The 12,640-nt window shown below is 53.9% G+C and overlaps 1 protein-coding gene across 1 annotated transcript; it reads left to right on the forward strand.

The window, feature by feature from the left end:
- Positions 1-11,482, forward strand: gabrb2a (gamma-aminobutyric acid type A receptor subunit beta2a). The gene is made up of 4 exons (XM_030369170.1): positions 1-193; positions 306-406; positions 812-879; positions 11,242-11,482. Exons 1-4 carry the CDS (start codon positions 120-122, stop codon positions 11,464-11,466), a joined length of 468 nt encoding a protein of 155 aa, XP_030225030.1. The 5' UTR covers positions 1-119; the 3' UTR covers positions 11,467-11,482.
- Positions 11,483-12,640: the final 1,158 nt, after the last annotated feature.

Raw genomic sequence — 12,640 nt, forward strand, 5'->3', positions numbered from 1 at the left:
TCTTTGATCCTGGGGTAGATGCACGCATGCGCCCCTCATTGGGCTCCATGCACTGTCTGGAGTAAGTTGGATGCGCGCTTCCCTCACTCGCCTCCCGAAGCCACCTCAAAACTGTTGCGATGGGGAGGATCAGGAAAAATCACTTTGGATTTTTGATCTTTTCGTTGCTCGGGACTTTTATTCACAGCCAAAGGTAACGTGTTTTGTTTCGCATGGCGTTGATTTGCCTCAGCAGCATTGCATTCTCTTTTCAGCGGAGTGTGTGTGGTATTTGCCAGGTATTTTACACCGTCTTCTCTCCTCAGCATCAAGGATATCAGAGACCCGAGTAACATGCCTCTGGTGAAAGACACGGTGGACAGGCTGATGAAGGGGTACGACATTCGGTTGAGGCCGGATTTCGGAGGTAAAGCAGCAGCAACCGTGGATCTGAACGTCTTGATGTGAAGACGCTGTGAGATCCTCCACACATGTTTAATGATCTGCAAAACGTCTAGCGCAATCCTTTGCACGACTCGTCTCCCATAGGATGCTCCAAAGAATGTGCATTTTTGATTTATTGAAGGGTTTAATCACCATCCTCGGCGGTGACACCACCTCGATATCTCCTAAATCCACTCCTATTTGGGCTAATAACGAATAGGCTTCAGTCCCAGCCCAGGCTATTTAAAATGGCTTGCGCAATCAGGCTGCTCTGCGTACATGACGAGCAGCCATGGAGTGCCCTATATGAGTCCAGACACATCTTCACGGGACTCGAACCATTAACCAGCCCGGGCATTTAATCGGTGTTTTTTTTTTTTTTACACAGGTGCGCCCGTGGCGGTTGGAATGAATATAGACATCTCTAGTATCGACATGGTGTCTGAAGTCAACATGGTAGGTGCATCTTCATGTTTTTATATGGTGGTTTTAATATGTCTTGCTTTCTGTCGAAAATGAGGCATGACATGACTGTAATCAGCCCAAGTATGAAGCCCCCCTGAACGTTTTCATACGGAGGGACCCCAGCCCCCATGGCTACAGCACGAACCCGATGTGTTTTTTTTTTTGGGGGGGGGGGGTGACAGTTGATGTATCATGTAAATATGAAATGTGATATCAAATGAAAACCTCGCAATCATCATCCTCATCATCACCATCCTCCTCATCACCACCACATCCTCATCATCAGCATCATCATCTTCTTCACCATCACCGTCGCCAGCGCGCTCCGTCTCATCCCTGCGCGTGCAGCTCTGGTGAGCGGAGCTCCATTTGAATTCCAAACACACGCTCAGTGGCGCACTGGTACGAGCCCCGAGAGCGCCAGGGTGCGTGTGTTTTGAACGGCTTCCCTTTTATTTATTTTTCCTTTCCCTTCCCCGTGTCAGCCTTCGCTGCTTTCATTTCAGTTGTCATGTCATGCCTGCAATTACGTGTATATTCTACCGGCGGGGAAAAAAGCGCATTTGCCAGTCAATTCGCAAGGACTGTTGTTCGTCCTCATGCGTTTGGGGGGAAAGGCTCCCGCGGCATGGCGCATCATCGTCTACGTAAAGCGATCTCCCGCCTGGTGAAGATCGTGTGTGATGACGTAAATCATTTGTTAATAATACATGTCTGGTCATAGGCAGCCAGCGGAATCCTAAGTCATCCACAGCAGCTGTGGGTGAGGAGGGAGAGAGTTCACCCCACTCCAGATGCCCTATTGATCGGCTCCCCCCTGCTGTTTGATCAACTTTATGAGACAGAACGTCCTGTTTCTTTTCAAGTGGGTCTCTTCTTTTTTTAAACAAGCAGATTTCACGTGGTTGCTAAGCAATGGCAGAAGTGAAAGGGCATAACAACTAAACCGAGCCGGGTGTGAGAGATGTGGTAAATACTGTTCTACATCACAAAGGTTAGGGGTTCGATTCCCCTCGGGCGGGACAGCCATTAACTGTCCCTGGAAATCACTTTGGAAAAAGCAACTCAAGATTAACAACTGAAATCGAATCCCGTATCCTAATCCCATCGATGGCTGGAGAGATGTCCCGGGTCTCACTGGTCTCCCCGTTGTCTCACGGGGGCTGTCTGTGATGGTCGTACCATGGCACCGTGTGCCGTGTTCAGAGCGCCACTGAACCGGCCTCGGACCAGGTGAGCCGAGGCCGGAGAGGGAGCGCACCCGGCTCCACAGGGCCTCGGAGAACCGGAGAAGAACCGGGGGAGAACCGTCTTCCTCCTCCGGACTCCATTCCATCACTCGGACCCTTGCCTGTCCACCCCTGAGCTCAGGGAGCTCCCATCCCGTCTTGCATCCAAAAAGGGGGAATCCTCCTGTTGAGTGACGAGGTCCTCATCCGGATGAACAAACACCAAACACAACTTTGCTTGGTCTGCGTGGGCGCCAACGCGCGGTGCATCAACAGCAGGGAGGGGGGCCGGTAGCCCCCCCCCCCCCGTCGCTCTGAGGCCACTCAGCCCCCGAAGCCTTCCGAGGGAACCCAGCCCAGCGACGAAGGCAGACCCTGAAATACATGTAAGAAAACCCCCCCCAAAAAAACAAGGAGTCCCAAGAAGATCCAGTGTCGTCTGCAAAGAGGCCTAATCTCCCTGCTGCTGCTGCTTACGTAACACCTCCCAGCACCAGGGTTTTTCTTTGGGGGGGGGGGGGGGGGGATGGGGGGGATCACTCCTCCCTCGCTCCCTCCCTACTCCTCTTCTTCTCATCTTCACCCCCCCCCCCCCCCCCCTCCTTGGAACAATAAAGCGATAAGTGCGGTCGACGTGGTGGATTGAACGCTCCGTAATCAATATGGGAGCGGTGTGTCCCCCCCCCCCCCGCAGTGAGGCCGGTGACACAGCCCGGGGGGGGGGGGACTGCTGCTTTGATCTTTCTCATCAGGACAGTCTGTCTAAAGGGAGAGGAAAGGGGGGGGGGTAGGACCAGGTAAGGAGTGAGATGTGGCTGATCTCATGTCGGTTTATGGAGTCTCTCTAACAGTGCGCTAAGGGGCTGGGAAGGTTTTGCATTTTATTCCAGTCTGTACCAGAGCACCCTGGGCCGGGACGATGGACACACACACACACACACACACACACACACACACACACACACACACACACACACACACACACACACACACACACACACACACACACACACACACACACACACACACACACACACACGAGTGGGTTTTCCTGAATCCATGCAAGCAGCTATGCCGGGTTCCTCAAGATGGTGGCCCTCCTGTTTACGGTGGCAGCAGTGGCAGCCAGCAGTCAGGGATGTGGGGCGTGTGTGCAGTGTGTTCGTTACGGGGAAGGCCCGCTATGAGACGTGGGCTCTGGGAGGGGGAGACAGCTGCATGCTCCTCTAATTAGAGAAGATGAGGAAAAGGCCCCTGGTGAAGGAGGAGGCTGCGTTTAGCTCCGACGCGATTGGACGGTTGTTTCAATCTTTTTTCCGATGGGTTGGTGCTGACTCGAGACGCACAAGCCAAGATGGAGGCACAAGCTGTTGTGCCCGATGCGTTCTTTGGTTTGTTGTTTTTTTGTTACTGTTTGCAATGGTGTGCGTGTGTGTGTGCGTGTGTTTATGCCGGCGTGTGTTGCTGCTGCTGTAGTGTGTTTGCAGAATGGTTGCCTGTTGTGTTATAGTTCACGTCAGCCCCTGGGCCACGGGGGAACAGGCCTTTGGAAGAGCAAATGCCAGACATGTCGTTGGGCAGTAAATACAAAACTCTGCAGGTCATCCCCACTCATGCTTTTCACCGGCTCTACGAATGGCCGGTTACTTTGTTGTTGTTGTTGTTGTTGTTGTGGACAATGTCTCGGGGTCTGAGGTGCGGGGGGGGGGGGGGGGGGGGGGGGGGCCGACCCCCCGGGGGTCAATGCAAAGTGTGGCACAGATGTGACATCATGACCAAGAACCAAGCTGCAGCTCACATCTTCTCACACCCCTCCTCCTCCTCCTCCTCCTCCTCCCCTCTCCTTTTATCCCTGTTTCTGTGACTTTCCCTCTATTGTATTGCTGGTTGTTTGTCTCTGTGCCAGTAGCTTACTCTCATTCCTTGTGTGTGTGTGTGTGTGTGTGTGTGTGTGTGTGTGTGTGTGTGTGTGTGTGTGTGTGTGTGTGTGTGTGTGTGTGTGTGTGTGTGTGTGTGTGTGTGTGTGTGTGCGGGGGCCGGGGGGGTGTCTCTCTTTTTCTTTCTTTATCTCACTCAACCTATTTTTGCCTAACAAACACTTGGCATCAGTCTCCATCACGATTAACCACTTAGTTGTAATTCTAATCCAACACTTGGTAACATATATTATGTATGCTAATATATGTATGGGAAAAAATACATGTATAATATACGTGTTTATATTACACACTATGTGTGTGTGCGTGCAAGTGCATTTGTGTGCGTGTGCGTGCACCTGTGTGTGCATGTACGTGCACATGCGTGTATGTGTGAGTGTGTGTGTGTGCACGTGTGGTGTGTGTTGGTTTGTGTGTGTGGGTGTGCGTGCACATGTTTGTGTGTGTGCGCACACGTGTGGTGTGTGTTGGTTTGTGTGTGTGGGTGTGCGTGCACATGTTTGTGTGTGTGCGCACACGTGTGGTGTGTGTTGGTTTGTGTGTGTGCGTATTTTCCTCACTCATTTCCTGCATTGAAACCAACCCAACCCCCGGTGCCTGTACTGTACCCGGCTGCTAATGCATGCAGAGCCACATCCCAGGCTCCGGGCGTTCCGCTGGGGAGGGGGACAGAAGGGACTGGGGAACAGGGGGTTCTTCACACCTCGTCCCTCCACCTCTCGGATGCTTAATCACAGGTACAATACCTGCGGTCGCTGGCTGCCGGGAGAGAAGGAGGCGGGGCCTGTCCTACTGTATCATACCGTGCCATGCATGCTAATTAGCGGGATGTGAATTAAAAGATTTTAAACAACCAGCTGCAGCGGTTTCTGGGACGGGGGGAATTAGGGGGGCGTGAACGCTTCCCTCTATTACCGTCATTACCCCGCCAAGCGCTCATTTCTTTACGTGAGTAACGGGATAAGGGAGAACTGGCCCCCTGCTGACCAGGGGGGGGGGGGTCCGCGAGCCCGTTAGTGCGATACCACCAGCGTCTGAGAATTAGCAACCATTTTGATCTTGTTTGTCCAAACAGATCCTGTTCCATTTTATATTCAGCGGGTGGAAAATAAGCTCGTGTTATTTTTACTCATTGTTGCTATGACAACACCGTTTTTTTTTTTGGGGGGGGGGGGGGGGGGCTTGAGGAGAGGGGGGGCGACGGGGAGTCAGAGAGAAATCAAATCAGGTCCTCTCTCTACTTGGGAATCCTCCTCCTCCTCTCTTCCTCGGCGTCTTCGTCAAACGAACATAGTTTGTTTATCCTAATTACTTTGTGATGTTTTATCACTTGCCATCCGGGATTCATTACTACTTGACTCATTTAAACGTCTTCCACTAGTACAGAATAGCACAGCAAGAGCTGCGTTAAAATCAGGCTAATGAACGTAGTTAATCCAGCTCTACAGCACCCAACTCATGAACCACGTGCAGAAACGTCTCTTTCTCTACGTTACTATCAAAGCACGCAGTCAGTACCGAAGGTGACCGCTCACTGACTGGCCCTCGTGCGGAGGATCTGCAGCCAGGGAGCGTCTAAAGGACAGCCCGTCCGCTCGCCCGCTCCATTAAGGCTCCCACGTGCCAACGGCTCCACTAATGCCTCCGTCAGCCTCTTCTATACTGGGGCTAAGTGGCTGCAAAACGAGCCATTGCAAACGGGTCATACAGTGGCATCCATGTTGTTACTACCCCTCAGGGTGTGGGGGGGGGGGGTGTGTCTGTGTGTGTGTGTGTGTGTGTGTGTGTGTGTGTGTGGGGGGGGGACTCATTGAGGCTGCACTTCCTTCCTCCTCCCTCCTCCCTCCTCCCCCCTGATGTTTAAGTTAACTCGTGTACATCAACCAATCACTGAGCTCCGGCCTCAAAAGGATCCTCAATCCTTTGAGGCCGGAACGCCGCCGGAACGGGGAAACAACAGTGTTAGCGCGGCTAGCTACCCACCGCCACACCGCGGCTCCCTGTGGCGTAGTGCATTAGCCCTGCATTAGCCCTGCATTAGCCCTGCATTAGCCTTGCATTAGCCTTGCATTAGCCTTGCATTAGCCTTGCATTAGCCCTGCATTAGCCTTGCATTAGCCTTGCATTAGCCCTGCATTAGCCTTGCATTAGCCCTGCATTAGCCTTGCATTAGCCCTGCATTAGCCCTGCATTAGCCTTGCATTAGCCTTGCATTAGCCCTGCATTAGCCTCGTGTCCCGTCGCCGTACTCGCTGCGTCTGACCTGGGTGTTTCCTGGGTGCTGTTGGGTGCTGTTGGGTGCTGTTGGGTGCTGCTGGGTGCTGCTGGGTGCTGTTGGGTGCTGCTGGGTGCTGCTGGGTGCTGTTGGGTGCTGTTGGGTGCTGCTGGGTGCTGTTGGGTGCTGCTGGGTGCTGTTGGGTGCTGCTGGGTGCTGTTGGGTGCTGCTGGGTGCTGTTGGGTGCTGTTGGGTGCTGCTGGGTGCTGCTGGGTGCTGCTGGGTGCTGTTGGGTGCTGTTGGTTCCGTTGGGTGCTGTTGGGTGCTGCTGGGTGCTGCTGGGTGCTGTTGGGTGCTGTTGGGTGCTGCTGGGTGCTGTTGGGTGCTACTGGGTGCTGTTGGGTGCTGCTGATGGATGAGGCGCGCGCTCCCACTCATTGTCATTATTAGCGTCGGGTCGCGCTGCGCTGCGGGACGGCTGCTGGCTGACAGGCCGTGACGGATGGAGAGCATTAGCAGCCTGCCAGAGCGCCCGTGTCCGGGCCCGTATGTATTTAGCACGGGGAGAGCAGCGGGAGACAGACACACAGCGCTGTCACTCCGCCTCCCCTGTTGTCGAGTCCGGGTACGATAATGAATTGACTCCTGCGATGAACGCCACGTCGGCAGAAAGCTAAAGCGTGCGATCGATTTTTGTGCTTTTGCTGCGGAATATTTCCATTGAATTGATAGTAAGACAAACAAGATTACAATTCATGTCGTGCCGGCTAGCGGGCCAGCCTCACCGTTCTGTTGTCGATTGTATTCATCAGTGGTTATTGACCACCCCTGCCCTTGAGGGTCGCGGTGGTCGCGGTGTCAGGTTCCCCCTGGGGAACACAGATTCTCGGGGTCCTGTCGGAGTCCTAATGTGGGTCTGTGAGTCTGGATAGAGAGGTCTGTCGCTGGGCCCCCCTGGCTGAACCTGCCTTGTTTTATTCTCCTTATCCCTCTTTGTTTGCTTGTTGCTATCCAAGCCATGTTTGTATCGTTATCCTATTTCCATATCTTCTGAGTGTGAGTGTGTGTCGGCGTCTGTGCGTGTCGGTTATTTATTTTCTTCCTACAAGATGTCTCCTGACGCCTAATGGACTGTCCCTCTGTGTGTCGGAGAGGAGGGGTGTTCCTAAGGAGTGCTCACCAAGGTCGTATTGTAATCTGGTCGGCAGGAGCGCGTTCCTCCGCAGGACTGGATGATGAACCGTTCAGCTGTTTACCAGAGGCCCCGGCTGCGGCGCCATTCCTACCTTCACTCCCCCCCCCCCCCCCCCCCCTCCACCATTCGCAGAAATTGGCAAGAGAGAGACGCAGCTTTGCATGTTCGTCACATGTATGCATAAATGCGTAATTGTGCGTATATGCTGCCAAGTCATGTGTGTGTATGTGCCGTGCGTGTGATCCAGGCATGTGTGTGTGAGTGTACGTGGGCGTGTGTTTGTGTGCCTGTGCTTGGGTATGCAGTCATGTGTGTGTGTATGTGTGTGGGCGTGTGTTTTTGTGCCCGTGCTTGGGTATGCAGGCATGTGTATGTTTGTGTATGTATGTGTGTGTGTGCGTGTGCGTCTGTGTGTGTGTGCATAGGCGTGTGCGTGTGTGTCTGTGTGTGTGTGCATAGGCGTGTGCGTCTGTGTTTATGTGCATAGGCGTGTGCGTCTGTGTGTGTGTGCATAGGCGTGTGCGTGTGCGTCTGTGTTTGTGTGCCTAGGCGTGTGCGTGTTGCCATTGTTGGGAGCTCTCTGTGTTATAATCGTATTAGTTCAGGGACCGAACCTCTACATGGCTGTGACGCCGCGTTCACTCCTAGCAATTAAGAGTGGAGGAGAGAAGGAGAGAGGAGGCGAGAAGGAGAGAGGAGGCGAGAAGGAGAGAGGAGGCGAGAAGGAGAGAGGAGGCGAGGTGTCCCCTCTGGGTCTGGAGCTGAGCGTATTGGGGGCCGTTAGTGCTGCTTGGTCGGGGGTTGCGGTGCCCCCCCCCCCCCCCCCCCCCCCATTCTGAATGATGTCACTCTCAGTGATCGGCCGTCCCGTCCCCATAGGGGCGGGGCTCTGTAGTGCGTCCTCCGCTGAGCCCCGTAGTGTCAGAGAGGAGGGGAGCGATGGCCCTCATTAGCTCTCCCCACCTCCTCCACCACCTCAACCACCACCACCACCACCACCACCACCACCACCACCACCTCCACCACCACCACCTCCACCACCACCACCACCACCACCTCAACCACCACCACGACCACCACCTCAACCACCACCACCACCACCACCACCTCAACCACCACCACCACCACCACCACCACCACCACCACCACCACCTCCACCACCACCACCACCACCACCACCTCAACCACCACCACCACCACCACCTCCTCCACCACCAACACCACCACCACCAACCCAGAACCCACACACACCTCCTCCACCCCCTACCACCACCACCACCACCACCACCCCAGAACCCACACACACCTCCTCAACCACCACCACCACTTTCTCCACCACCACCACCACCACCGCAGAACCCACACACGACAATACAAATACACTTATGTACCTAGCCTCTGTCACACACACACACACACACACACACACACACACACACACACACACACACACACACACACACACACACACACACACACACACACACACACACACAAGGTTATGTACACGCACTTACTCACACACAAACAAACACGTACAAACACACACACAAAAAACACACACCCACGCATCCACTTGCATGTCCACGCGCCCTAGTTATTAAGTCTCCCCAGTCATTAGCTCCCCAGTTAGCCGCTAATGAAGACAACTCTAGCATGTCGGTTTCAGGTGTTCCATTAGCGCTACTTATCTATATGGTTAGGAGAGAGCGAGAGGGGGAGAGAGAGAGATGCTAACAGGAGATAGCAACACGGTGTACGAGAGGGTAGATAACCGGAGGCACAGCTGCAGCGGGCAATGTACACCCAGGCCTCCAGGTAGCTGCTCACACCGCCGCAGGCCACGGACACGTCCGATGGACACTGAGATAATGAGACAAGAGAGAGGGCGAGAGAGGGGGAGAGAGAGAGGGGAGAGAGGGGGAGAGAGAGGGGGAGAGAGGGAGAGAGAGGGAGAGAGAGAGTGAGAGAGGGAGAGAGAGAGGGGGAGAGAGAGAGAGAGAGAGGGCGAGAGAGAGGGCGAGAGAGAGGGCGAGAGAGAGGGAGAGAGAGAGGGGGAGAGAGAAGGCGAGAGAGAGGGCGAGAGAGAGAGGGCGAGAGAGAGAGGGGGAGAGAGAGGGCGAGAGAGAGAGAGAGAAAAAGAGAGAGGGCGAGAGAGAGGGAGAGAGAGAGGGAGGGTCATTCAATGCTAACCTCAAGAGGATATATGCAGCATGTCCTTGGAAAAAAACAACAAACAATCAAAACAACTTGGCTGGAGCTTGTATATTTATAGAAACCCCCCCTCCACCCCCCCCCCCCCCCCCCCCCCCCCCCACACCCTGAATCATTTTAACGTTGTGTTTTGATTAGCCACAACGCAGCGTGCAATAAAGGCCGAGGTTCCGAGGAGGCGTATGGGAGTACAGAGTTGTGCAGTGGCGTGGTGATGCTCTGGGAGGGGGGGGTGTCGGGGGCTCGCTGGGAAAACCGGGAAAAACACAATGAAGACTAATTATGGATCCTCCGGTGAGCGGGTTATGGGGCTCGTTTGGTGGACGCACAGATTGTGATCCGCTCCTCCTCGCATCGATCGCCACGGCAATATGCGCTCATTACAGAGCAGGGCCACGACGGCAGGCTCTACTGGGGTCTGCGTGGGTGTACGGGATTATCTCTATATGAGAGAGAGAGAGAGGGGGAGAGAGAGAGAGAGAGAGAGAGAGAGAGAGAGAGAGAGAGAGAGAGAGAGAGAGAGAGAGAGAGAGAGAGAGAGAGAGAGAGAGAGAGAGAGAGAGAGAGAGAGAGAGAGAGAGAGAGAGAGAGAGAGAGAGAGGGGGGGGGGGGGGAGGGAGGGAGGGAGGGAGGGAGGGAGGGAGAGAGAGGTGGGTTGGATGCAGAAGATGTGCACATATTTCTGTTTGGCCATTTGTAATTATAGTAATGTAATAGCATCTTACAAACGCGTGAATGTTTGCACATTTCACCTGCTCGTCCCTGGAAACACGGACCGCGTTATGAAATGTTTGGAGTAAGTGCTTTTCGTCTTGATAGCGGGAAAATAAATGAAGGTAGCGGGGGCTGGTGGAGTGAAACAGAAGGAGATTCAGCAGTACTGGCTTATTGGGTGTTTGTACGAGTGGATGCACTAATCCCATAAAGTATAAAGTGTCTTCAAGCGCGACCACTGTCCCTGGGCTATTTTTAGCCCGAGAGACAATAGACAGGGCACCTGAGGAAGGCTCCCACAGTGAACCGTGACCCCCCCCTCCCCCCCGTCCCGCCTCCACCACCCCGAGAACATGCCTCGGCCTCCGTGGCGACCTTGTGGACAACCTTCTGGCGGCCCTGGGGCCCAAGCAGCTGCTGCTGGGCCGCCCGGCACCGGAGTCGTAGTAGTAGTAGTAGTCAGCTGTCTCCGGCCGGGGGGAGACGCGCACGCCGCCGCCGCCGCCGCCGCCGCCGCCGCCGCGCTAATAGCTTTCTGTTATTGTTGTTGTTTACTTTTGGCTTGGCTGTAGATGGACGTTTCTGCCAGATATCGATTTAAAAATGAAAAAAGAAAATCCATGCCAATTCATCAATTCCCTGTTCTTGACATAATTTGTATTCGGCCGGTGTCGTCACACATTCTTAGTTTTCTGATTACACGGGTTTACCGGGATCGGATGGGATGAAATGGGATCAAGTGGTACGTCGATGATTCCGGGTGTGCGGTTTTGACTTTAAAGTATTGTCCGTGTCTGGATTCACTAAACGTCTTCTTCCTCCTCCTCTTCCTCCTCCCCCGTCTCCCAGGACTACACCCTGACCATGTACTTCCAACAAGCGTGGCGGGACAAGCGCCTGTCCTACTCGGAGATCGCCCTGAACCTGACGCTGGACAACCGCGTGGCGGACCAGCTCTGGGTGCCCGACACCTACTTCCTGAACGACAAGAAGTCCTTCGTCCACGGCGTCACCGTGAAGAACCGCATGATCCGCCTGCATCCGGACGGCACGGTGCTGTACGGCCTCAGGTGAGACCGGGACGTCTGGGGTCTGGACCCCGCCTCGCAGCCCCGTCCCGTCGGCGGTGCTCTGAGGATCATTCCGTAACTTAAAGCCCCTCCCCGCGCGAGGTTTCCAAGAGATTAAAGGGGGATGTTATGCCACCAGATGTGTGATTAGCCGTTACAAGGCGTTTGAAACCACCCTCTGGCATGATATCACCCCTTTAAACTCTAGGACTAAGGCCCAATCCCATTTCTACCCCTTACCCCTTCCCCTTACCCCTCCCCCTTGTTTTGAAGGGGTAAGGGGGAGAAATGGGATTGGGCCGAAATTTCCAAGTATCGAAAACCCTGAGTTAAAGTGTGAGTTTGTTGTTTTACACTCAGATACACTAACCGTTCCATTTGGCCATCTCTGTGTATATATATATATATATATATATATATATATATATATATATATATATATATATATATATATACGTACAAGTGCAGTACGGTAAAATAGGCGACATTTTGATAAAGGTCATTAATATTAAATTGACTGACTAATGAGTGCATAATTGCAGGATAGAGCTGTGTGGTGGCCCGCCTCGCCTCGTCCCATTGGCTGAGGTCCGTGGATTTCTCCGTCACTCAAAGCCCCTCCCTCCGTGTGATCCTCACATGCGTGCGTTGGTTTGGGGTCGTGCGCAGCGCGGGGAATTAAGCAGCGCTTTGAAGGCGCCCCTCAGCCATCCACAGCCCCCGTCATGGTCCTCAATATATGATGATTTGCCATATCAATATTTGATCGGGGTGCGATCAATAATGAACCGCCGATGTACAAACAGAATAAATGTGTTCAATTGTGCGGGCCGGACTTGTTGGTTGAGAGTGTTCTCCTCGTGGCGTTTCGTGTCCCTCATGAAGAGGACGCAGAGGCCGGCTTCATCCATAATGGATCGCTCTTACTCAATAATGGAGCTGTTCAATACAAACACAGAATGTCTATTTGCATTACTGCCGGCGTGATTGGTCATGCTGGCATAACCCCTTCATCAGAACTCGGCCCATTGCTCCCTTCTCCTGCTCCCGGTCCGACCTTCTCTCTCTCCTCTCCCTTCTCCCTCTCCTCTCCTCTCCTCTCCTCTCCTCTCCCTTCTCCCTCTCCTCCCCCTTCTCCCCCTCCTCTCCTCACCCTTCTCCTCTCCCCCTCCTCTCCT

This window comes from Gadus morhua, chromosome 10 (assembly GCF_902167405.1).
Source record: "Gadus morhua chromosome 10, gadMor3.0, whole genome shotgun sequence".
Taxonomy (NCBI): Eukaryota; Metazoa; Chordata; class Actinopteri; order Gadiformes; family Gadidae; genus Gadus; species Gadus morhua.

Excerpts from the sequence above, each read along its gene's own strand:
- gabrb2a (XM_030369170.1), top strand. The coding sequence starts at position 120 with ATGGGGAGGATCAGGAAAAATCACTTTGGATTTTTGATCTTTTCGTTG. Across the intron at positions 407-811 it reads GTTGAGGCCGGATTTCGGAG|GTGCGCCCGTGGCGGTTGGA; the intron begins GTAAAGCAGCAG and ends TTTTTTACACAG. Across the intron at positions 880-11,241 it reads TGGTGTCTGAAGTCAACATG|GACTACACCCTGACCATGTA; the intron begins GTAGGTGCATCT and ends CCCGTCTCCCAG.